General features: G+C 35.1%; 1 protein-coding gene across 2 annotated transcripts; it reads right to left on the bottom strand.

Annotated features, from left to right (window-relative positions):
* On the bottom strand, window positions 1–27,319 carry LOC120254696 (cis-3-alkyl-4-alkyloxetan-2-one decarboxylase). Of its 2 annotated transcripts, XM_039262750.1 has the most exons (12): window positions 26,958–27,318; window positions 26,112–26,187; window positions 24,381–24,466; window positions 17,233–17,326; window positions 17,074–17,150; window positions 16,774–16,901; window positions 16,126–16,197; window positions 13,840–13,910; window positions 12,097–12,172; window positions 671–814; window positions 463–563; window positions 1–351 (listed from the first exon to the last, which is right to left on the bottom strand). In XM_039262750.1, the coding sequence occupies exons 1-11, from the start codon at window positions 27,240–27,242 to the stop codon at window positions 524–526; spliced, it is 1,149 nt and encodes a 382-aa protein (XP_039118684.1). In that variant the 5' UTR covers window positions 27,243–27,318; the 3' UTR covers window positions 1–351; window positions 463–523. The 2 variants fall into 2 exon arrangements, with proteins under 2 accessions (XP_039118684.1, XP_039118685.1); XM_039262751.1 differs by lacking the exons at window positions 1–351; window positions 463–563; window positions 671–814 and adding an exon at window positions 10,622–11,173 and having other exon boundaries at window positions 26,958–27,319.

Raw genomic sequence — 27,319 nt, forward strand, 5'->3', positions numbered from 1 at the left:
TTGGAAGAATAAACTGATGGCATACCAATTGGATTAACTACTAAAATTTTGAGATTCCATTTTTCAGTACAGTAGTCTTTGACACTGATGGCAGAATTTGAAGAGTTTCAGACCTGCACACATACTCACAAGGCCACATGTCCATCCAATTGCACATTTTCAGGAAAAGCGCCATTTATAATATGCTTCATGAAACTGCCATTCAGTACAAGACACAGGACCGTATTTCATCTACAAAGAAAAGGAAATGAAAAAAGATAGTCTGACCGTTGTTTCCATAAGAATCACGGACCCACCATGCTATATGCAAACTAGCAGTTAGAACACCATATATATCCAAGCACAAATATCCTGCAAAGTAACAGAGATTATACTTCACAGTTTGCAATAGGAAAACAAAAGTAATAATGAGTAACAATGATTATTAAAGGGTGATTGAAATATGAGATGGTCGAACAAAACCTTTCCATATCCTCAGATGCACACAGAGCTAATATGATGTCTCTACTCTTCATGATTGAATTTACAGAAACACTCTCAGAGCTTCAACAACTTTCTCAGGCCTATTCATAAGTTAAAGCATGTGTGTCGGAAGAAGTGCTAGTAATAAAAATTTTAGAGCTATAGGATACTGTTATTTGTTAACAAAATCATGATAAGTTATCTTTACCAGTCTTCTTGTGGCATATGACCAGCACCTTCTATGATATTAAGTTTGACAACACCAGGATTTCTCTTCTGAAATTCCTCTGCTTCAGCTTTGGGCAGGTATTTGTCAGATATGCCCCATGCAACAAGTAAAGGTTTTTCCCAACTGTAATCCCAACAAGCAGAGAAGCATTTATCTTGTGAGTAATAGTTACACTTCACAATATAAGCAGACAAAAACGTCAACCATTCTTATGCAGATTTTCTTAAGTATACTAAATTACATTACAGCCTTGTGCATTATACAACAATGCTATATTGGGGACTCCAACAAATTTTAAGAAATTATAAAATGCTACAAAAGGATTGTGCCAAATTAAATTTATATATGCTTAATCACAAAACAACTTGATATTAAACTTATAGTAAATATCTATTCTGAAAATTATATGCCAATAGTATTTGGATGATACTGTAAGAGACAAAAGAATCTGGAATGGGTAAAAGATGCAATTTTTCTTTTTTCTTTTTTTTTCTTTTGTGTGTGTGTGTGTGATTTGGATTGTAATTGTAAGTCGTTCTTGATATTTGGTGTTGGGATAATTAAGATGGGAAACCAAATATCCAAATCAATGGGAAAAACATATCTAACTGATTTCTAAAAAGATGAGATTTTAATTTAGATAATCGAACAGATGTACAATCTAAATGCTCACGTTAAAGCTTGTGGATAAAGAGAATAGCTCCATGGTTAACTCTACATTTAACTTTCGTAGAAAGAAAATACGAGCATCGAGTATCAAACAAAATGGAAAGCCCACAAGTTGATAATGAAATTCTTTCATAAAGCAAGAAATCAACATGGGTAGAAGAAAGAGTTTTCCGAAAGGGCAATCCTAAGCTTCCAAATAATGGCAGAAATATCACTATGTTGATTGGATGCCTATGATCAAAGACAATTTCAATTAATGTTAGATGGGAAATGAGAGAAAATTCCAATTTGGAGTATAAAGCTTTTGTCTACTTTTGGCTTAGGGTCTATGTTAGCAAATTGTGATTATAACATGCAATTAACACTTTAGTCAAATGTAATTATAAGAGAAATAGAAGCATGATGGGCAATGATTAGGTTGGAAGTAATAAATTTTTTTTTTATTGAAAAAATAGGATAACTAGCAACTAGAGATAGCCAAGCATGTAGATATATGCATACGTACATATATATATATATATATGAGTCCATGTCATATGTGGACGTTCTTCAATTTGAAATCCATAGACGTCCGCAAACACCATTGGATGTCCGCTGGATCAACATCCAACGGCGCCAAGTCCCCATCCAACCCCGGGACTCTCCCCCTTCTTTCCACGGCCCTCTCTTTCTGCATCCTAACCCTACCCGTCACTTTCACCACTCCTCTCTCTCACTTTTTATCGGACATTCTACGACGTAAACTATATATATATATATATATATATATATATATATATATATATATAAGTGGATGATCATCCAACAGTCCACAATACAGGTTAAAAGCACCAAATAGCTATAAAAGAAGCTATTGGGAGATAAGCAAAAAAAAACAAAACAAGAAAAGAATATGAAAAAAGCTAAGCTCAGCGAAGTGGAAACCACCGCCACACACACCGCCACTTGTCAGTCAGCCGATTAGTTAGGCAGGTAGAGTGCACGTGCTTGTGTGGTAGATAATGTTATGGCCCAACAAAAGCCTAAAAGGAAATCCAAAGGCATAAAAGCAAAAGCCTTAAGTACAAGAACATAAGTCTCTACATCCAATGTGGGTCAAAACTTTCTAAGTATAAAGAAAAAAGGCTTTGGTTTGGTTTTATAAGAAGTTAGATCTGGCCCAGTTCCAATAATTTTGAGAAAGGTACCATCGGTTAAGGGAAGACCGAACCAAAATGGTGAATTTAGGGGCATCCAAGACATTATTGTTGAAAAAGGTTCAGATTTTATAATTTCATTTGCTAAGTTATGCAGCCAATAGTTTGCTTTTATTATCATCTTAGTAAGGATCATATCCACTAACTAATTTGTGATGTTTTTATCAATTTGTAAGGATCATATCCACAATCTAGGATCATTTTCTTTGTACTTACACAGGTTAATGGTGAGATGGGGTAAGTTGAGATTACCAATTTATTTTTGGTAGAAACTGGTTTAGGATTATTAAGACCAAGGAAGATCTAGAAGAGTCATATGATTATTAGCACCATAATCTATTAGCCGACTAGTAGGAACATTACTTTAAGGACTTGCTATTTTATGTGTGTTAGAGCTTAGATTGGTTCATAGGTCATATTGGGCCCATACACAAACCCTAATATTTCTCTATATATACTCTTGAACTCTTTTCTTAATTGATATCAAAATTATTTCTCTTATTCTTACATGGTACCAGAGCACTGGGTTAGACCCTAGTGGCCCCCACGCGCCTCTACCACTAGCCACCACTCATCTCTCGTCGTTTCCGTTGTTATACGGGCACCTGGTGATGTTCCTCAACCCTCACCAGTGATGCCCTTGTCTTGTTGCTGAAAGATTTGTCTCTTCGTCGTCATGTCTTCATCTCGTGGGTATGATAACGGCTTCTCTCGTGGTGGTCAAGGAGCCGGTTGTGGTGATTCTCGGGGTAGGTTTGTGTACACATTTTGTCGACGGACGGGCCACACTAAGAATCGTTGTTGGGATAAGCATGGTCGTCCGGTAATGGTCAATATTAGTACAGAGTTGGCCGATCCGTCACCTACTTCTGGTGCTGAACAGTTAGTCACTATCTCTCGGGCGGACTTTGCACGGTTCTAGCAGCTACAGGGCACAGTTTCTCATGCCATAGTCTCTTCTCCTATTTCCTTAGATAATGCCTTTCTTGCTTCCAGGGACAGTTCCTGGATTATTGACTCCGGGGCCTCCTCTCACATGACATGTATAAAATCTTTTTTTTCAAAATCTTTCTCCATCTGTTTTTCATTTTGTGGCAATTGCCGATGGACGATCTTGCTCAGTGTCAGGAGAAGGAGTTGTGCAAGCTTCCTCTCAACTTAAACTACATGATGTTCTTTTTGTACCTAATTTTCCTGTCAACTTGCTATCTGTTTCTGCGATCACTAAACAGTTGAATTGTAGTTACTTTTTTTCCCTTTTCACTGCACTTATCAGAATCTACGGATGGGGAAGAGGATTGGTTTAGGGTGTAATCATGGTGACGCCGTGTATACGTTGGTGTGTGATGATATTCCTTGTGGTTTGGAAGCTTCTATTTCGGACAGCGAGTCATCACTCATATGGCACTGTAGATTGGGTCATCCTTCTCTTAGTCGTCTTCAGCAGGCTTTGCCTTGGATTCGGGTCGAGTCATTTCAATGTGAGTCATGTCAGTTGGGTAAGCATCATCGCGCTACCTTTAAATGTTCTACTCTAGTGTCTAGTCAGTCGTCATTTGATCTAGTTCATTGTGATGTTTGGGGACCTTCTAGAGTCGCGTCTATTTCCGGTCATCATTACTATGTTGTGTTTGTTGATGATTTTTCCCGAGTGTCATGGGTATATTTGTTAAAAGACCGTCGATCTATTGTTGATGTTCTTAAAACATTTATTTTGGAAGTACAAAATCAGTTTTTCACTACTATCAAATGTCTTCGTACTAATAATGCTTTAGAATTTGTATCTTCTGCTGTAAATTCTTTATGTGCGTCCTTTGGGATTATTCATCAAACCACCTGTCCACACACCTCTCAGCAGACTGGGGTTGCTGAACGAAAGCATCGTCACATCTTGGATGTTGCACGCAATCTCTTAGTGGAGCGTAATGTCCCTAGGTATTTGTGGTCTGATGCTATCTTAACTGCAGTATATCTTATTAATCGTATGCCTTCTGCACCCCTAGGGGGAGAGGCCCCTCTACGTCGTCTTCTACGTAATACTGAGTTGTTTCGCTTGTCTCCTCGTGTTTTTGGTTGTGTTGGTTTTGTTCAGGATTTAACTCCTGGTTTGGATAAGTTGTGCCCGCGTGCGCTTAAATGTGTCTTTGTCCGATATTCCCGCAACCAACGTGGATATCGTTTGTACCACCCGACTAGTCGGAAGTACTGTGTCTATGGATGTCACGTTTTTTGAGTCACAATCTTTTTTTGCTGACTCGAGTTCTCACGATTTGTTGACTACGTCGTCTGATATTGTTCTCTCTATTCCTGTTTCGGTTACTCCACCTGTGCCTGTGCCTAGTGTGACGCCTCTAATAGATCCAAATGATGGTCGTTTTGGACAAGTTTATTATCGCCACCAACATGTACCACCGCCAAATTCGCCTCCTCCGATTGTCTCCCCAGATGATACAGACCCGTTTCTTGATCTTCCCATTGCCTTTCGCAAATGTATTCGTTCTTGTAACAAACATCGCATCTCACTTTTTGTTTCTTATGATAATCTTCACCCGTCCTTCCACACATTTGCTCTTTCCTTGTCTGCTGAGTCGATCCCCAGGAACTACCACGATGCACGTCTGCTTCCACAATAGCAGAAGGCAATGGATGAGGAAATGGAAGCCTTGAGATCTCGTGGTTCATGGGAGCTCGTGCCTCGCCCAGCTGATACCAGCGTCGTCACTTGCCGATGGGTCTTCTCTATCAAGCACAAAGCTGATGGTACAGTTGATCGCTACAAAGCCCGGTTGGTGGCCCGTGGTGTTACTCAGACTTATGGTGTTGATTATGCTAAGACTTTTCACCGGTTGCTCATCTGAATTCCATTCGCATTCTACTGTCGGTAGCTATGACTATTCATGGGCACTCTGTCAACTCGATGTAAAAAATGCCTTTCTCTGCGGAGACTTAGTTGAGACAGTGTTTATGAAGCAACCTCCAGGGTATGTTGCTCAGGGGGAGAATGTAGTTTACCAGCTCAAGAAAGCGATCTATGGTTTGAAACAGAGTCCTCGTGCATGGTTTGAAAAATTTAGTGTAATTGCAATTGGAGATGGTTTTCGTAGGTGCAATGTGGATCACTCCGTGTTCTATAAGAACACTTCATCTGGATGTATTGTACTTGCGATATATGTCGATGACATCTTGTTGACGGGTAGCGATTATCATGGCATTCAGAGAACTAAGAAGCATTTAATGAAGCATTTCGTTGCACGAGACATGGAACGACCCAGATACTTCCTTGGTATTGAGTTTGCATATGCCAAAGGAAAGATGATGCTTTCACAACGGAAGTATGTATTAGACTTACTTGAGGAGACTGGTTTATTGGGTTGTAAACCAAAGAGCATCTATTGAGCAGTCACCACCCTTCTAGGAGGCATCATTCCCAACTCTCAAAGATCCAGGTCAATACAGACATTTGATTGACAAGCTCATTTATCTAACATTTACTCGTCCTGATATATCTTATGCAGTTGGACTCTTGAGTCAGTTTATGCATGAGCCACGAGAAGTTCACTGGCAGGGTGCTCTGAGGGTGCTTGGATATGTTAAAAGAGCTCCCGGCAAAGGTCTTCTCTACAAGAATCATGGTCACCTAGACATTGTAGCCTATTCTAACTCAGGTTATGCTGGCAACAAAGGTGACAGAAAGTTTACGTCAGGTTTTTGTACGTATGTTGGTGGAAACTTGATTACTTGGCGAAGTAAGAAACAGAATATGATTTCAAGATCGAGTGCCGAAGCAGAGTACAGATCAATAGCACAAACAGCTTGTGAGATGGTTTGGGTACAGTCTCTTCTATCTGAGTTAAGATTCCCCATCACAATACCTATGCAGATGTTATGTGATAATCAAGCCGCCATCTTTATTGCAAACAATCCAACATTCCATGAGCGTACCAAGCATGTGGAGGTTGATTGTCACTAAGTTCGTGATATGGTATTAAAGGGAGTCATCTCTCTACGCCATATACCCAGTCATCTGAGCAACTAGCGGGTTATCTTCACCAAGGGTTTAAGTGTTAAAGTTTTTAGTAATCTATGTAACAAGCTGGGCATGTTCGATATATATGCTCCAGCTTGAGAGGGAGTGTTAGAGCTTAGATTGGTTAATGGGCCATATTGGGCCCATACACACCCTAATATTTCTCTAGGGTAAACTACATATTTAGTCACTAAACTATTCGTGTTTTCCTAATCTGGTCACTAAACAAAAAAAAATTTCAATTGGGTCACTAACGTTAGCATTTCATTCCAATCAAGTCACTCGCCACAACGCCGTTACCTTGATGCTGAGCTGGCGCACCACGTCACCCGACACATGTCAGATTTTTTGTTGGGCTGTTGATGTGGATTCCACTTCAGCATTAGGCTTCACGTGATGATTTGACTGGCACCAAACTCATCACACTTTCCCCTTTTCCTTAGGGGAAAAAGAAAAAGGTTCAAGGCTTCTCTTTCCTTATTGATCTTGGCCCTCGTTGTATGGTTCAAGAGATTGCAAGAAATTCAGGGTTTCTTTGACGAGGGTTTTGTGGTGGATGGAGGATGATGTCGAAGCTGAGCTCCAAGACATCCAAGGTATGGATCCCAATCACAAAAAATCTTCAAGTTCTCAGTGTACTTCTTTTTTGGATGAATTTTAGGGTTTTTAACTTGGATTCTTGCTTCTAATTGTGTTCTTGACACGAATACGATGGGCTTTTAGTCACTGAAGGGGTTATGAGTTCATTCTTGGATGATCGTTGAAGGGTTTAATTCACTTTTCTTGAATGTTTTGTGGTTCTTGATCGTATTCTCTTTTTGATTAAAATTGATCCAAGAGTACTATAAGCTTCTTTTGTGCAGGTTTCTTCTCAAGTGCTTATTAACACACAAAATTCTTGTACCAATGAAACCATTTCTGCAAATATCCAACCACATAGACCACATGGAAGGCCAGTGGCGTCAAGGTATTTGGGAGATTCAACAAAAAATGGAATTGCAGCCAAGGGGAAGAGGCAACATAAAGAGATAACATCAAATAGGAGACATGACAAGAAGGACTGTTATTGGCGAGGTTGCCCTAATCAAGGTTTAAAAAGGCGAAAGGCGTACTTGAGGCGTTTTGCTCTTATGAGGCGAGGCGTAAGCCTCGAGGCGATCCGAGGCGTAAGCCTCAACAAAAACTTGAAAAATGTAAATAATAATTCATAATATAGACTAAATAATCATAAAATTCATAATAAAATAATTCATTGTCTTTAGTTTTTCATATTTTTTTTTTAACTTAAACTTCATAGTTGATTTAATTACTAAGAAATTGTTTTCTAGTTGTTCCAAAAAACATTGACGCTATCATCACTCATTAATCACTATCACTAGAAAAATTTTTCATAAAATCATTTTCTTCTTTATCTTCCACATCATCCTTTTCCCATTCGGATTCTTCGTCCACCAATGCTATTGGCCTTTTTCCTTTACCTACAAAATATTTATAAATTATAATGTGATAATTTGGAAACTAAATCATATTTAATGTTTAATAATTTTATTAGTGATTGATGATCATCTTTTATTAATTTAAAAAATATTAAAAAAATTGTTTTATTTATGTGCAAGAGAGTTTGTTTTGATTTCCTATCTTTGATTTCATAATTATTTATAAAACATGTTATAAAAAATACTTTTAAATAACTTGTAGATAATGAATAAAGAATAATGGTTAATGTATATTAATTATTAGTGTTAAATTAATATTTAAATTATAAACATATTAAATATTTTTATAATTTTTATTATCATCTTTGATATATTATTAATATATATATTATATAATTAATTTTTTTAGAATAATCTAATTAATGGATAATGATTTGATGATTATAATTTATAAGTTTGTAAAAACCCTAGCCTTCATCGTCCATTGATAATGATAATGATAATGATTGATATTATTTAAATTATTAATATTTTTAATAATTTATTAACATTTTGATATATTATATAATTAATTTTTATTTTCCAATAATCTCAACCGTTGAATCGTTGATAATGTTTGATTTGTAAACCCTAGCCCACGTCGCCACCATCATCCTCTCAAAGACGTGCCGCCCCCGTCGCCACCATCATCACCCGCTCAAAGACGCGCCCGCTCAAAGACGCCCCCGTCGCCACCATCATCACCCGCTCAAAGACGCGCCCGCTCAAAGACGCCAGGCTCGCAACCTCAGTGCCCGCATCCTCTCCGACCTCCGCAACAACCGTCCCCTTCGGCCCTTAGTTCTTGGCATTTTTTTGTTGCTTCTTGAGGGGCGTACGCCTCTTGAGCCTCGAGGCGACGAGCCTCGAGGCGGAGCGCCTCACCCGGTTGAGGCGCAAGCTTCGCCACGAGCCATGGAGGCGTATGCCTCGAGGCAGGCCGTCACCGCCTCGCCTTGAGGCGCGCCTCGAGGCGTACGCCTCAATCGCCTTTTTAAACCTTGGCCCTAATTGTGTAAACATCACTTAAGTTTTTTGTTCTTTTGTAATAGCTCAGAATGCCAAAATGGGTAGGCAATTTTTGTTGTGTTCAACAACTAGAAACTAATGTATGTCTTTAATTATGTTATGTTATGTTAGTGGTGTTTTTGGGAGAAAATACTTATGTTTTGTTATGTTACAAATAGATGTTGCTTTTTGAACAATTTTTGAAAATACTGGTGTTTTGTTTTGTTATGTTGCTTTTCATTTAAAGAACAAATGCACAGGATGCTAAAATAATCTACATATTTAGTTACTAAACTATTTGCATTTTCCTAATCAGGTCACTAAACTAAAAAAAAAAATCAATTGGGTCATTGCTAAAGTGGAATGCCACGTCAACAGCCCAACAAAAAATCTGACACATGTCAGGTGACGTGGCTCGCCAGCTCAGCATCAAGGTAACGGCGTTGTGGCGAGTGACTTGATTGGAATGAAATGCTAACGTTAGTGACCCAATTGAAATTTTTTTTTGTTTAGTGACCAGATTAGGAAAACGCGAATAGTTTAGTGACTAAATATGTAGTTTACCCTATTTCTCTATATATACTCTTATACTCTTTTCTTAATTGATATCAAAATTATTTCTCCTATTCTCACAATGTGGATTGGTAGATAATAAGAATTGATTGAGTTGATTAGACAAAAGATTGGATTCCTTCTTCGGATCAAGGGTAGATGTGGATTGGTTAGAAATGGTTAAACAATTCTTCATTTATTGTAAACTACTCCATTCAATTTGATTAACCTGTTTTTTCAATTTTATTAAAAAAATAATTTTTATCACAAAAAATGAAAGATGTTATTTTTTTCAAATTTATTATATTAATCATTTAATTGATAATTTTAATCTAAAACGTTTAAATAGAATAAAAAAACTTACTTGATTTTAGGTATTTCCTTTTCATAAGATGAGGATTAACAACTTGTAAACATAGTGGTAGCAAGCAACAAACGACTAAAAGAAGAAAGGATCAGGGCACAACCACAAGATAGTCGTATAGGGAGAAAGAATAATAGTAGGCATTTTGAAGAGAAAAAAGAATGATTAGGGACTCAACCTCTCCTTCTAGCTTTATTTCCTCAAAAGGAAAAGGATATTTGGCCAGTGAGAAAGTTACACAAGATTGAGATTTAAATGGAGGAATGGAATTAAGGATGAAGATGATCATATATTCAAAGAGAAACGACATTAGGGTACAACTATACAGAAGATAAAACTGAAGGAGGATGAAAAGAAAGAATGATAAAGTAAAGAGTACATAATCTAATGATAATGAAAAAAAAAGAGATTTGAGTGGATGGTTGGACTTACACATAGAGATAAGCATGGGGCGGAAATTACAAGCTTCTTGCCCCTTTTCCGTTCCCCTTTCCTAGGGGACAGAGAAGGGGAAACAATCTACGGATTCACCAGTAGGGCGGAGATGGGCAAGCACTCCCTAACTTGATGAAGCACTATCTACCCAAATTGAAATTTAACATATTTACAAATATAAATTTTACAAGTAGTTAAAAGAAAAAATCCAAATATAAAATCCCTAAATTTGTTTGGTCTTTAACAACTTAACCTATCCTTGGCTTTTTCCCTTATTCTACCGTCACCTGACTCGCCCCGCATCCTCTCTCACTGTTGCCACTAGGTTTTCCTTCCCAATTTCTCTCTCGCCATTGCCCCACCTCTTCCGGGAACCAGCAATTGCGGCACGGTTTTGTCAAACTCCAGTCAAGCAATTTGATTTTCTCAATTCCTTTTTTTGTGGACAGTATCAAATTTGAAAATGTAAGAAATCTAATTTGTTTATGACAAAGGCCTTTTTTCTAGAAATAGCCTTATACAAAGCCACTTACAATATATCATTGCATTCAACTTTCTTCTATGCAAACATTGACCATAGAAGTCAGGGACAAATTACACATAAATGATTTAGATAATTCTTCTTAAAAGTTCTCTAATTTGAAAATTTGCAATTCTCCAGTCCTATGATAACTGATAATGGTGACTTTGATGACGAAAGGGAATTATAGCCAACTTGAGGGTGACATGAGAAAATTATTGTTGTAGAGACAACAGCTGCAGCAGCAAATGCGGAAGCTTGATAAATAATTTTCATTTTTTCTTATATTTTACTTACAAAGATGTGATTTCATTGATCAAGCATGTGGTATTTTTTAACTATATTTTGAGCTTTATCATGTTATTTGCATGTAAAACTTATTTCTTATAGAGTGTATGATGAGTATGATTTCTTTTAAATAATATTACCATTTTGTCTTTGATTTCATTTAATTAATTTTTTTTAACAATATCATGAATCCATGATTTTAGTTTATTGATTCTTTTTTCTTAAAGAGCGGAGATTCCCACAACACGGGGAATAGGGTCCCTTCCTTCCCCCTGGTCGCCCAGATGGGGGTAAGGATGGGAATCCCCGACCTCGAGTGGGAAGTGGGTGGGAAGAGGATCCCCGCCCCGTGCCAATTCCTACTTGCATAGTTGCACATGGTCAAGTGGATTAAGATTTTAAGTACTACTCTTACTAGAATTGGACCAAGTGGATTGTTGAGTGTTAGAAGTGGGCCAAGTGGCAACTTAGAATGCTTGGACTGTGTATAGTGGCTAATCATTGTCCTAGTTGATTCGAATTCAATTAGAGTGTGTCTTACTTGTTGCATAGTGTATGAAGTGTAAATTCAAAATGGGTTCACATTGTTGATCTACATGGAGAGATCAAGAAATGCAGGTTCAATTTAGATGGATTCATTGGTTAATGGTGGTATCTTTATCATGTTTTTCAAATAAGTTCACTGGTTAGTGGTTAGTGGGCTTAATTAATTGGAGTCAATGAAGTGGGCTCAATGACAAATTATTGGGGCAGTCATTTCGCTGGTTAAAGAAGCAGTAAAGCTTTCACTAGGATTATCAAATAGTGTTTTGGCTCTGATTTACTGAATCAAATTTTAAAGCTATAGTAAATAGACTAAATTGAATGTTACCTCACAGACGAAAATCCAGTCTCTATCCGGGTCAATATATCTTTGAAATTTGCTTTTCTTGCAGCTTCAAGAATTGCTACAAAAGCATGGATCTTTCAATACATTTATTTCAGAAAAGGAGCATCAACAAAATTCATTGTGTTAAAAAAATAAAAAGACACACCCAATTTAAAATATTAATAAGTGACAATCCAAGATAAAAATTACATGATAGTTATCAGTAGTTAATCCTTTTGACAAAAAAACAAGTCGCTAGAATAGTTCGTTCACATAAGAGGTTAAATTTATAGATGTAATCTAATGATTAAAGAAACAAAGAATGTATTAAGTCTAGTACTATCATATGTATCATTGTTTGTAATAGGTATTCAATAAACTTAGAGAAAAATCAAAAAGGAATAACAGCAAAAAAAAATTTGAGAAAAGTTTTAAAAAAATAAACCTGAAATAAAACTAGGAATAAGTGATAATGTGCAGAAGCAGCTTTGTGCATTCATTGATATGTAAGCTTGGAGATCAGAAAGCAATGCTTAATAAAGCATTGTGGCTATTTGAAAGTTGGTGATTTGCCTTCAAATAGAAAATTGTTGATAATGGATCCACAAGCCCATTTGGTCAAGTCAAGTTTTGGGTGAAGTGAAATAACCTACTTGAGGACTATTACTCATGGAGTTACAACTACTCATATTTAATTCTCACCTCACCATTGGATAGAGTTAGATCTAGAGAGAGTTGTGAACCAAAGAAAGAAAGAAGAAGAAAAAGACGAAGTGTGCATTATGTTTGAGGTGGCATCTTTCCTATGGCATTTGCATCTTTCCAAGTAGTAGTGGAGCAACAATTGCATTATTCTCCCATGAATATATGCCTAGATTTAAATAAACCACATAAATTTGTGGTCTTTATCGTATGTGTTCATTGTGTCAATTGATGCCTTATTCCTAATTGTGAACCTAATTTATCCAGTGTGAAGTCATCTAATTCACCTCTTAATTATTATCAATAGGTTAGTTACACATACAATGCAACTTAAAATGTGTATTTAGCTCAAGTTTTGTGTTATTTTTCCCCCTCAAACTCTGAAATTTAGCAGAAGCCTAGTTAAATTGAAATTTAAGTAAAATATGAAACTCAGTCTTTCATGAGCTACCAGATTTAACTTCAGCAACAGCATTTCCAAATCCAATCTACCCATTAATTATAGTCATTTGAAGACAACATCTTCCGTAACCATCAAATAAACTCTCTGCAAAGCATAGTTGGCCAAGTCAGCTAAGTCACGACATCCTTAGACAAAGCCACATGTTCAGCGGCTCTATTTGGGTCCAAACTTAGATTTGAAAGGGTAAAGTAAAATTGAAGTTCAATGTTTAAATAACATTAAAGACCCTCACTTCTCTTGAAGCAAACCAACCTCTCCTCTTCAACTGTCATTCCTTGCTAGTTCCTTTCTTTTGAACAATTTCTAAGTCTTTTGATTTTAAGATTCATGTTAGGGAATTAAGGCAGAAATAAATGCTTGCAATTTATATAATACTATCATATTCATAGAAACCAAATCATCATGTTCTTATAAAAGTAACATTTCCAGAATAAAGACATAACACAAAACTTATACAAGGAGGGAGAACCAAAATATAATAAAGGCATGCTGCTAGTACAATGATTACATGCATGTAGAAACTACAAAAGATCAAGTTCTCAATATACATTTAATTCAGATGATAAAGTCAGAACACGAACCAAATCCAGGGCCACTACTTTCCAAGTATGGTAGTCTGTATACATCTGCTTTATCCAACTTCAGTACGTATCTGTTGAAAGGTGCAACTTGTAATGTTCTCATATGTAAATTCAAAACTAAGCTAATTTACAACTAAATCTTACTAATAGAAATCGATTAAAAATATATATTTAGCAACTTACAACTTTTGGAAATTCTAATACCAAATCCACCACGGAAAACTTAAATAATCAATGGTGCTAATTACTAAAACCAATACATTATCCAAAATTTAATTACCTTATGTGCAAGATGATATACTAACTTAACGAAGTAAATAAAACTGAGCTCGAATAAAGAAAAATCATGACAAGGCAATGGACAACCTTTATTTGTTAGCCCAATGCTTCAATTTTACCACAACCAACCTGTTTCGATTATTTTCATTCTCACTTTCCAGTCGCAACTATTTAGTCCTTCTATGACTAGACTTTCTTTAGGGTAATGGTCATTCTCAAAGAAAGGATAGGCCATCCTTACATGTAACAATCAAGTTGTAAAGAAGCATCCATAAGAATAAATTCTCCCAAGGAACAATCAAATTAAGAAAAAGAGACACATTCTATGGGATGGGAAATTTACACAAAAAGGTCTTCACCTTTACCCCATTTTGTCGAGGGAAGTTATAGGATCCTACATTTGCAATATAAGGTGCATCCATTACCTATGCCTACTACACCACACATCTGCCTCAAGCAACTTCATATTAGCTTTCAACAGTCGGCAGAGTTTCTCATTAAAGATAGTTCAAAGTGTTACAGTTGACTTTTCGATTTCTAGATAATTCAAACATACAAAATGTAAAAACGTAGAAAAATATTTAAATAATATGATAATTTAGAAATTTAAAACTCAATAAAAATGTGTATTATTACTAAGAGACATAAAACTAATTTACCAATAATTCACATTTTTTAACAATAAAATATTGCACATTTATACTATCTTTTTTAACAAACAATTAACTATATATAAAAACATAAACTTAAATCCAAGCATGTTCAAACTTTAAACAATATATCAAATTAGCTATAAATCTAAAACTTTTTAGACAAACATTAAATATGGCCAATTACATTGCCAATATTGATCTATTTCTGCAATTTGTTGGCCAAATTAATTATCCCATTAAACTTAATCATTCCTATCTGTGGTAATCAATGCATTAGCTTCTAATATACTATCTGATATTTGTATATTTTCATAATTTATAATTAGATTGAAATACCTTGTTTTTAGAACATGTATGTGTCAGCATAGTCCATACATCTATGCACTATCACATTATAAAACACTGATTATTACAAACTATAGATTGATTCAATAAAATTTGTTGTCTAGTTAAACTATTGTGTTCTACATTGGTTCTTATAGATTAATGGGGTCAAATTTGTCATAATATATTGTTAATCATATATTCCTTTGTTTGAAATGATGAACCATAAGACACTCAGCTTTTTAGAATCTCATCAAAGAGTTACTGCATTAGCAAAAGGACTCCCCTTGCTGCTTACACAATCTTGACCCTTATGCTTTTATGCAATAAATGTTGAAGGGAATAATCTCTGTAACAAGTGATAGTTTATCTATCAAAACAATACTTATTGTTTTACTTATCTCTGGAACTTTTTAACTGATTGTTAATGTTTTACGAGCATTTTTTGTGAATTTTGATCCTTCGTCCAAAGCTAGAAAATTCATTTAACTTTGAAGATTCATAAGCTTGCGTCTTTATGCCTTAAGAATATGGAGTGACAATGAGCTTAATAAGATTATCAGAATTTATTGCATGTTCAAGATGTGCGTGCGATGTCCAACACTTTTAACTCTAAAATGGATTCAAGTTATGAATAACACATTAGTTTCATTTGTTATGCTATGGAATCAAACAAATCTTCTAAATCTAAACATTCTGATTGTCTAACGCATTTAAGAGGGCTTTTAGATATCACTGGAATGCCATAATTTTATCAATATATGACTTGGAAATCCTATCTTGAAACTGCCTTTATAATAGACATTTTCAAATAAGAAAGATGTTTAGGACGGTGTATTTCTAAAATTCTGTATAATTATGATGTTTAAACAAAAAAAATTCAGTTTTTATTAGACTTCAGGCAATTGGAATGCCCCTGTTGTGCCTTCATATAATGACAGCAATGCAGATTAATTTGGCTCTCTGTTCAAATATAAATCAAGAAACAAAAGAAAATTCACAAATTGAGCAGTAGATGTAGGATACATACGGGCTACCTGCTTCAATAAAACGCTCAGCCATAACTGCATTTTGGCAAGTAAATTCACCATAAAGAGGAATTCTGAAAGGAAAGAAGATGTATAACACATAATTAGACAAGTCAATAGCAACTTCTTTTTGAAAGGTTAAGCTAAAAAAATATAGTTATGATTTCAAATTAGAAAAAGACCATAAAAGAGAACTACCTTAAGCAAAGAAAAAATTTTGATCATCAAGGCTATTTCTACGTTCATAAGGCATATTTACTATTTTTCTTATTTATCTTTTACTTTTGTTATTTAATTATTGCCAGAAAGGTTGAGACTTCCCTGACAGGTAAGTACTGCATTGTAATATACCGTTTACAGAAAACCTAATTGCCACAAAACTTGTATAGGGAAAAGAAAAAGTATAATTGAATCAGATACATAAAGGCAGGATCCTATATTATTATACATGGCAAATGTAATGAAGGATGTGTGGGTGCACACGTATGTACAGATATATACATATCTCTCCTCATATATACAAATGCATGTTTATACATAGATATCAATAAAAACAGACCATGGTTAATCACATCAAGTTATCAATAAAAAATACATAATTAGATTCTAAACTAGATTCTGATGCAGCAAATGAGATGATAGGATCTAACCTCAACTTCTGAAAAAGCCCAGGTAGCTGAGACGAAACAGATAATGGTGTATTCAGAATGACAACTTTCAAAACTTTATCTGAGTTTTTCACAGCCCAGGTTAATCCATATGAACCCACAAGAAAACCCTAGAGATTAATAGGAGAAATTAGAATTTATAAACCACATGAATTGCTCCAAATACTCAAGACAATCTCAAGTAACTAAGTCCATGAACGGTTTAAGCTAAAAAGAAATATTATTATCTTGTTGTATGATATTTCAAACAAGATAATGTTCATGAAGATAAGTTTCCAGTACCTGGGTTACTAAGAAGAAAGGTGAGTTGACACCAAGCACGGAAAGAAGCCTGTCAAATTCTACATGGAACTCCTCTTCTGGATGCCATAATATAAGAAAATCAAATCACAGAAGTTTAGTTTATAATTGCTGTGAAAATGATAATCAAGCTCTATATACCAGTGTAAGAAAATCCATATCCTGGTTGGGGTTTATCACTAAATCCAAATCCTATCCAGTCAGGTGCAAAACAGTGGTAGCCAGCATCTGCCATCTGACCAATAGATCACTACTTAGGATTGAGATATGCAAACCTCAATATGAAGGTACAATAAATAGGTCTACAAATTGTGCCATCTTTAATAACAGATGCACACTAATAGCTGTCCATAGTGGCGCACATTAGAAATAAGCATTTTCATGCATGCAATGGAATGAGTTATAACTTGTATTTGAACAATAACTCTCACCCACCAAGTATACAAATCATAAATTGAAAGCTGTAAAGGGAAAGGAGTTGTATAGCACAAAGCAATTCCATTAGAAAAACAATTTTTTTAAGTTTCCCCTCTAATCTAAAGTAATATGTGTGCTTAACATAAAAATATTACCCACACTTGCAGGTATATACTTTTGGCCTTTTGGCACCTAGCTAAACCTTATGATCCCTTCCAAATAATTTCAATAAAAATTTTAGACAAAGATGTGGGCTAAGCATAAAAATATAACCTACCAAAGCATCACCATCACTCTCACACAATTTTCATAGACACAAATTAGTGAATGATCTAGTATAAACAGGAATGTATGTGCTTCAACTCAATTTTTATAAATACAGGGACACAATTTATAGAAGATACAAGGCATAAAAAGTAACTAGCAGACCACTAATTCTGATTTCTAAATTTAAACTCTCCTATTTTATAGCATTGGATAAGCCTAGATATCTACAGCTGTCATATGCCACAGGATTTCACCAAGAATTGACTAAAAATTTACAGTTTTGATGTCACAAAGGTTTTGGCCACATGCTGGAAATTTTCTTGTTTTCGACACACACACCCTAAAGCTAGCTTGAATACTTCTGGATGCTTAGTCCTGTCATCAAGAAAACAGGATTATGAGCAGTTGCAATTGCTGCCTTGTTACTTTCATTCATGAGGTACTTCGAATCTTTATGTCTTACAATAACCTCTTGATCCACAAACTTCACAAATTTCATGAGCCACTGATCTAAGCTCGGCTTCTACATCACTCCTAGCCACTACATTATATTTTTTGCTCCTCCAAATAACCAAAATTCCTCCAATACATGCACAATAGCATGAGGTAGATTTCCAGCCAATAATGCTTCCAGCCCAATCTACATCTGTAAATACTTCCACATGAACCTGTCCATGTCTTTTAAATAACAGACCTTTACCACAAGTTCCTTTCAGACATTTTAGGATCCTATATGTTGCTTCAAAGTGTTCCTGTCCTGGTGAATGCATGAATTGCCTTACTTTACTTGCTGCAAATCCTATGTCTGAATGTGTACGTAAATAGTAGATCACTTCTAACAAATCTTTGAAACCGGTCTACATTCACCAAATCTTCAATTATAGAATGTTGTAGCTTCAAATTAGGCTCAACAGGTGTTTCATCAACTTTGCATCTGAGCAAGCCCATTTCATCAAGCAAGTCATGTGTGCAATTGCATTGAGTGACAAAAATACCCTCCTCAGATTTTGCAAACTCCATTCCAAGAAAATATTTCAATGTTCCCAGGTTTGTTATCGCAAAGCTCTTGCAAGTCCCTTCTTCTACGTTTCCAATTCTGCGCTGTCATCTCCTGTTAGGATTATGTCATCTGCATAGACAATTAAGATAGGTACTTTACATTCTTTTGTAATATGCTCTATTTGGCTTTGACGGTATTCATTTTTTTCACAACTTTCCCAAAGCATTTAAACCATTCGCTTAATTCAGGCCATATAGGGATTTTCTTTTTTTAAAATTGCAAATTTTATACACACCAAACTTCTACTCAAACCTGGAGGTAGGCTCTCATATAGACTTCTTCCACAAGATCTCCATTAAAGAAAGCATTTTTTTCACAGCTAATTGATGTAAAAGCCAGTTATAATTTACAGCCAGGGATAGTAAAAACCCGAATTAAGTTCATCTTGACAACTGGATCAAATGTTTTTTGGTACTCAACCCCGAATGGTTGTGTAAACCTTTTGCCACAAGTCTTGTGCTATACCTCTCCACACTACCATCAAGGCATCAACTTTGCACTTCATTGTAAATACCCACTTGCACCCCTGTGGTCTTATTCTCCCTAGACAGGTCTGTTTTCTTCCAAGTACCACTTTATTCCAAAGCATTCATCTCTTTGATAACTGCAAATTACCAACTTAAATCATCCAGAGCTTCTTAATAGTTCTAGGAACAACAATATTAGATAGTTTTGAAATAAATGCTCTATTACCATCTGAAAGTCTATCAAACGACAAATACTTTTCAATGGAAAGTTGTGCACACTCTCGGATTCCTTTTCTAATGGCTGTGGGAAGATTGCAATCCATGGGTATAACATTTGACAACCAAAGTTAGGATTTTTAGAGTAATAATATATGTTTCGAGGGGTAATATTGTTGTTTGGGTTAAGTTTAGAAAACCCTAATCTTGGTCTTACTCAAAGAGAGTTGTGCCTCAATTATAGAGTCAAAAAAGACTATTCGTTTAGTTCTAACGTTACATCCTTCTCTTTCTTTAGTTTTCTTTAAAAAAGAGTAAGATTAGATTTTCTAAACTTAACCCAGCAGACATTCTTATCCGTCTAAACATATATTATTGATCTAACAAGGATTACCTAAATTACATGGGAGACCTTCTTCCAAAGAATTTGACTGGCTTTGTAGCAAAATGTCTGGCTGGTCTTTACCATTTTGCTGAGTCTTTCTCCAAATATAAACCAATATCTTAGGTTTGGGAACAAGTTGCTCAAGTTAGTTTCTCTCCTTAACTTGCGTGCCATCTATGCTTGGAGCAATTCAGCAAGATTGAACACCCTATTTCTCAACTTGTCATTCAAAAACAATGGACAGAGGTGGGATGAGAAGAGAATTTAGTAAGGGATCCAAAGTAGTCTTCTAGAAATTTCTTCTTTTCTTTCTTTCTCCCATAAGACATTGTTTGGCATAATAGGATTGATCTTCAAGAAAGGAAACACCCATACTCACCAGAAATTTTTTAGCTTGAGGAGTATGGCATCTGTACCCTTTTATTTGGAGCATATCCCATAAAATCACACTTTTCAGCTCTAGGATCAAGTTTGGACCGAGGCTGGGTATGTGAACAAAAATAGTGCAGCCAAAAAAATTTTAGACACAAATCTGAATTAAAGTGGCAATCGCCAAAAAAAGTTTAGACGCAAACCTGAATTAATGTGGCAATCAGGAAAGCATTTTCTAACATACTCTAGGAGTGTGACATATTGCAAAACCAAAGTAGGCATTTTGTTAATTACATAAGATGCTATCAAAGTGGCATCCTCTCAAAGATATTTTGGAAAATGCATAGAGAACATTATGGCTTGGGCTATTTCCACTAAATGCTTTTTTTTTTTTTCTTTCAGCAATATTGCCCTTGTTAAGGAGTGTCACGATATATCGACAAAAGTAAAATACCTATATCCCTCCAAAAATTCCCCAGAAATTCAGCAAAATCTCTTTTATATTGTCAGATCAGAAAATGCTGATTTTCAAACCATTTTGCAAAAATTTTGAAACACTGTTTTTACTTTTGAAAAACATAAGTGAACTGAAATTCTGTATTTCATTGGTAAAAATATGAGTATGCCTAAGAATCTGCTATACCAATTAGCCTAATTAACTATCCAGTAATCAATGTTAATTATGGTACAAAAGATTCCAATTACATGTGAGATTCCAGCCTAGTAATATGATACTTCCAGCTTATTCCAGCTCTATAATCTTCCTCTAATGTCCTCAATGATTTCGATACTCCCCCTAAAGTTGGATCGTAGATATTAATCATGTCCAACTTGCCAATAAGATCATTGAAATTCTGATGGGATAAACCTTTAGTGAAGATGTCAGCTGTTTGCTTCTTTGTAAGAATGTATGCCAAACATATAATCCCATTCTCAACTTTCTCTTTAATAAAGTGCCTATCTACCTCAACATTTTTGGTTCGGTCATGTTGAACTGGATTAAGGGATATACTAATGGCCACATTTTTATTGTAATAGAGTTTAACAGGGAGCTCTCTTGTAATTCTTAGTTTCTCCCAAAAGCTTTTTTGACCATAGTCCGTCACCCATTCCTTGTGCAATAGCGCACTGAAATCTGGCTTTGCACTTCTTCTCGCCGCAAGATTTTGTTTCTTGTTTTTCCAAGTTACAAAGTTTTCCCATACATAAGTACAATACCCAGTAGTAGACCTCCTATCTTCAATTGATCTAGAGCAGTCGGCATCAGTAAATATTTGCACCTTTCTATCTTCTTTTTTTCTTGAAGAATAGCCCTTGTCCTGGGGATCCTTTGAGGTATCTTAGAATCTTATAAAGAGCCTCTAGGTGTGCCTCATTTGGTGAGTGTGATGTCTACCATTTATGGTTGTTGGATAAGTCCTATTGAAAGATCATGGACTTCAACGGAGTAGATCAAAAAGAACAATGGCACTGCAGTGAAACTTGATAAGGTCCAACAAAGTTATGGATGGCATTTTAGAAAGATTAGCATTAGTCCTTGCAATATAGGCTTCTTGACAAGGTGTAAGCCATTCTTAGGCCTAGATGGATGTCATCTAAAGGCAAGTTCGAAGGAGTCCTATTAGCTGCAACTATAATTAATGATGATAACAAGTTGTTTCCAACAGCCTATAGGATTACAAAGTCAGGAAACATTGAGTCCTGGTTATGGTTTCTCACAGGGGTGTATGAAGCAATTGGAATGCCAAATGGATTGGTTCTAGCTTCAGACAGGCAGAAAGAATTAAGCAATTTCAAAAAAATATATTCTTTCACTGAACATGGTGTTAGTTTTTCAGTACCCTAGAAACCAATCACATGCATAGCACTATGGATTTTACCAATCACATGCATAGCTCTATGGATTTTTATTAGATTGTCATTTCTTATCAATTATTGCGCTCATTATTTCACATGCTTGAGAAGCAATCTTGAGTACAAAAGGACCTTCATGAATTTTGGGCAATGATTGATTGCCATGATGAGAACATGCCAATGAGATCTCAATATGTTGTAATTCAAATTCAACACTATCCCCAATTAACATATCATTTAAAGAGGTTTATGATATCAATTAAACTGGCACATTCTATACATATCTATACAAAAGGGATGATTGATCTCACAATTATCTGTGTGGCGATACTAATATAAGAGTGCGGTGCTCATCAAGAAAGATAAGTTCACAGAACTGATCCACATTGAAAATGTCCAATGAAATCTTACATGTTTATCAGTGGTTTATTCTTAAATGGAAGAACACAAACAATACCTAGCTTAGTTATATCATCTGTGTAAAACTTGTGGTACATGCCTAACCAAGGTTCATGAGATCATGGATAATATGTGCCGGACATAGTAAAATACACATGAAGATAATGATTGATCAACAGGGATCTAACATTTCTAGTAATAGATGAGAGCATCCTAAATGACCTATAAATAGCCTTTGACCAAATCACGATGAAAGAATATGGTTTGTCACAATACCGAGATGAATCCAGTAAGTCTAATAAGTTTCCATACTTATGACTTATCTTTAATGTTTTATGTTAGACAGATATAATAGTACTTCCATAGAAGGATGTTGGTTATTTCATCAATATTCCATGTCTACGTATATCATAACGCGTTGCTAAGCGTGAATCATGTGGTTAAACAATAGAATATGGTTTTTTTTTTGCACAAGGAAATACAATAATACATACTATATATGCATGTTAGCATATATGTGTATTATTACACAAGATTAACTTAAAGAAGTTCTAATTAATATTATTTTACATAATTGTAAAAGAAACTAATCCCAGTTAAATATTATCACAAACTTACGAAGTTGGGTTGGGCCTAATGTACACATGAATCAATATTATATATATACTGGCTACTAGGTCTCATGGACTTGCTCTCTTATTCATTCTCATTTTTAGGGCAGTTAAATTCCAACAGGCTTGGCTCATCCTGCTTCGGTGCAGACTATCATTAGACTATGTTGATTCTTCAAGGAAAACTCTTCACCAGATTATTCAGTAATTGAAAAAGAGTCATTAGTATAACTCATAATCTTATTCATCATGATCGGAAAAACATGTGGAAGTTGATATTCATTTTATTAAAAGCAAAATTGAAGATGGATGATATGCATAATGTATATGCCAACAAAGCAGCATTCAACAGAACATGTTGACTGAGGGTCTTCCAAAACCAGCGTTTGAAGCTCTTGTTGGAATGCTCAGGATGATTGCAATTTAATTCCAAGCATGAGGAAAGTGTTGACATGTAGAAAATGCAGGATCAAACCAGTCTGGATTTCTTTGATTTGGTTTAGATATTATTGTTTTTTAAGGATGCTTCTTGTTTAATAAAACAGTAACTCTATATTTTAGGAGTTGTCACTTATTTTATGGGATTATACCAAATCATATAAATTTGGATATGATTTCTTGAGTTCTATAAACAGCCTATTAGAAGAATGAATGAAGTAGCTAGAAGATTATCTTTCCGCTCTCATTTCAATAAATCACCCATTGCCAACAACTTATGGTACACAATATTTAAAAAAAAAAAAACAGTAACAAGAGACTCTGGTTGCTGTATTGCTATACCCCTGCAAAGGTATTTTATTAGTTAAAACAAATCTAGGATGGTTTATTACAAGACATGAAAATCAGCTTCATAGATTCTCAATTTCCTAAGATAATACAGTATTATCAAACCTCCAAGTAATGAAAGTATATAATGGTGCATAAATTCATAGAGAAAATGGAACTAAAAAGGATGAAAGGAAGAAATAAAATGTGGCTAAATCTTCAGAATAGAAGTTTCAATTTCAAGTAACCCCAAATTTTGATGAATGGTGAATGTGAAGTTCAAGTATAATTCAAAACATTATGATGCCATCTCTGACACTCTAGATCTACAATGTTGTTTTAAAGAAGCAGTAAAGCAAGTGATCCATATATATCTCATAAAATTTGGTGTTGTAGACAACATTTAACATTGTTTACCAATAGAACAGATATTAATTAGCAAAGTGCAAAGAAAAAGATGGCGGCCAAATGCAAACCTGAGACATAACCACTCGATAACTATATGATTGAGTTGGAGCACCATGGATGAATACAATGGTCCCATTGCGGCTATTCGATGTTCCTTAACAAAGTAAACATACCAAAATTAATAGAATTATTTGCAGGACAAAAAGTCTCCATAAAGACGAGGATCATGGTGCTAAAGCACACACTTCAATCAAAGATCTTTCATCATTAAAATAAAATAAAATAACATGGTGATGATGATGATCTTCCTTTGCGAAAAAGGTAGAAAACATTATAGCTTAACTTTTTCGTAGATATTTCAATATATTTGCATTAGGAAGTTTATGATGTAGAAAACTGGTAACAATATGTGGACTCATCTGTGTTAATAATTCCAGAACCACACAGGGAGGTGAAAAGGTTTGCTTGTGTTCTTTTGTTGCTCCAGATGCATTTCAAGCCGCAAATAATTCTTGATGACACATGTGAAGACAAAAGGCTCAACTAAGGTACTAGAATAACTGTACAGAACATCAATTTTCTGGAAATGACATTTTGTGTTTATGTGGGAATGATACAAGCTACCTCCAAAGAATCTAGCCAACATATGGACTGTTATGATCAGAAAAGAATGAGCAGAACTCCAACACTAATTCATGTGATGAAGCATGTGATTATCCTAATATGATTGGTGAACTTAGCATAATGATTATAATTGTTGTATCAGAGGCATTTGCTTAACAGAATATCTAAATGTATGAGTTAGTTTGATAGAATTTGACATAAAAAATTATTCACTCTATATAATGAAGTATAAGCAAAATCAACTTTCTGAAAAAAAAAGGAGGAAGAAATTACACATGTAGAATAAGCATAAAGAAGAATGCTAGCTACAAATGCACTTGATTGCCGGCCAGCATTAATCCGATACAAAATATCTATCAATAAGCTAGTGACACAAATTTATGCAAATAATTACACCTCATTCCTACCAAGCCTTTGAGAAGGAAACAATAACTAAAAATTGGAAAACTAAATGCAAAAATATAAAAAAAAAGAAAAAAAGAAAAATTTATAATAATAACTTTTGAAACAGGAATTTTTTTTTTTTTCTTTTGTCATCTTTGTACTAATTTAAAGCATTATAATCTGAAAATTGGGATAAACTTATAAATGAAAATATAGTGTTCAACAGTAAATAAGCTAAGGTAACATGCAACTTAGCCATATGACAGCATAAACAACGAAGCAAAAATAAATTCGCAGACAAGACAAAAGAGTAATTACAGAAATTGATCAAAAGAGGTTTGGCGATCAATTTATTTCAAACAACCAAATACCTTTGGCTCTAAATGAGTACAAAAATCAGCTGACCAAATGTTTAGTTTCCTAAACAAATTAAAGGTGCATTCTTCTACCATGTCTAATTTTCTTGTCAAAAGAAATTTCTAACCGTCCAAATCTAGTGAGAAAGTTATTCACTATAAAATGCAAGGGTTCCTCAATTTTCCAAGGTGAAAATGATTTTGCAAGGAGAGACAGTTCAAAGCTATAACAATAATGCCAAAAAAGAGGTGAAAGCTTATGGTTGAATAGAATTCAACTCAAATCAACCTTATTACACCCTATCAACAAAAACAAAAATTTAATCCAATTATAAGGGCCTTCAGTGCTAATGAGACGAAATTTCAGTCGAAGTTTGGAACAACTTTATAATTGTAATCCAACAATCAATACAGTCAAAGAAAAATAAATCCTACCTGTTTCTCTCACAAACCACCGAAATTTACCAGCTTTAACATAAGTGCCATAATCTTTACCCTTGTCTTCTATCCTCTGCATTATATATAAGTTGTTCACATATTGCCTCACTAATATAGACACATAAAAATACATAAACAAGTACATAGGCGTGAAAAATAACTTCCAAACTTGACAATAGAAAGGCAAAATATTACTGCCAGAGGAACAAATGCAAAAACTAATAATCGAGGTTATAAACCCAAATTCAAAAATCAAAGGCAAAAATTAAATGTGCTTTCAAGAAATTAAAGATGTCAGTATCCTCATAAGTGTATACAAATGAAAGATTAGCTTCCTTATGTTTCCATCACACCCTTGAATTTGAAGCTGTTCAACCTTAGGGAGGTTGACACTTGATTGTTAATATAGGAAAATAAGAGTCATAGGTAGGGTTAAAATCTACATACTCTCCTCTCTAAAATTGAAGATAACACTACTGAATTCCTTCATTGGAAAAATTCTTATTGTTTCTTATAAGCAGGTAATGTGCATCTTATAACGTGGAAAGGAAATAACTTGATATCATGAAATTAATTTCTACTACACAAACCATGTCTGATAAGCAAACCTAGTTTGGAAAGTTTGAATTATTCGCTTGAGACATTACCAAGATCCCAGGAGATTTCCTACCTGTAATTTGGTGACTATAGCATACGTACATCCTACAATCAACAGATTACCAAGACAAACAAAACCCTAGAAAATCCAAAGGTGCACCATGCAACCAGATCACCAGACCTAGAAATTCTTAGCAATTAACAGAATAAAAAAAACCATGATGAAGGGTTTGAGAAATGACATACATAAAGCATCTGGCCAACATTCCCAGCCTCGGCAGGGGACTCGGATAGTTGGATGGCGCTGCGGCTAGAAGGGTTATCAGTGACAAAACCAAATGGATTGAAAGAAGGCTTGTCATCAGCTCCTCCGCTCTGATTCTGGCTCTCACCAGAGCCCTCACTGCTGCTGCTGCTGCAACCAACAAAAGATACCCTTTTTGGTCTCTTCTTCAAGGGGATAGAATGATGGGGCTTACAAGGGAGAGTGGAAAGGAAGGAGGAGGAGGAGAAGAGCACGCCGGTGGCCATGAGGATGGAGTAGAGGTGCTCTGAGTGAAGGAGAGAGAGGGAGATGTAGAGGAATTTGTGGATTCAAATGAGATGAG

The sequence above is a fragment of the Dioscorea cayenensis genome, unplaced genomic scaffold (genome assembly GCF_009730915.1).
Source record: "Dioscorea cayenensis subsp. rotundata cultivar TDr96_F1 unplaced genomic scaffold, TDr96_F1_v2_PseudoChromosome.rev07_lg8_w22 25.fasta BLBR01000581.1, whole genome shotgun sequence".
Lineage (NCBI taxonomy): Eukaryota > Viridiplantae > Streptophyta > Magnoliopsida > Dioscoreales > Dioscoreaceae > Dioscorea > Dioscorea cayenensis.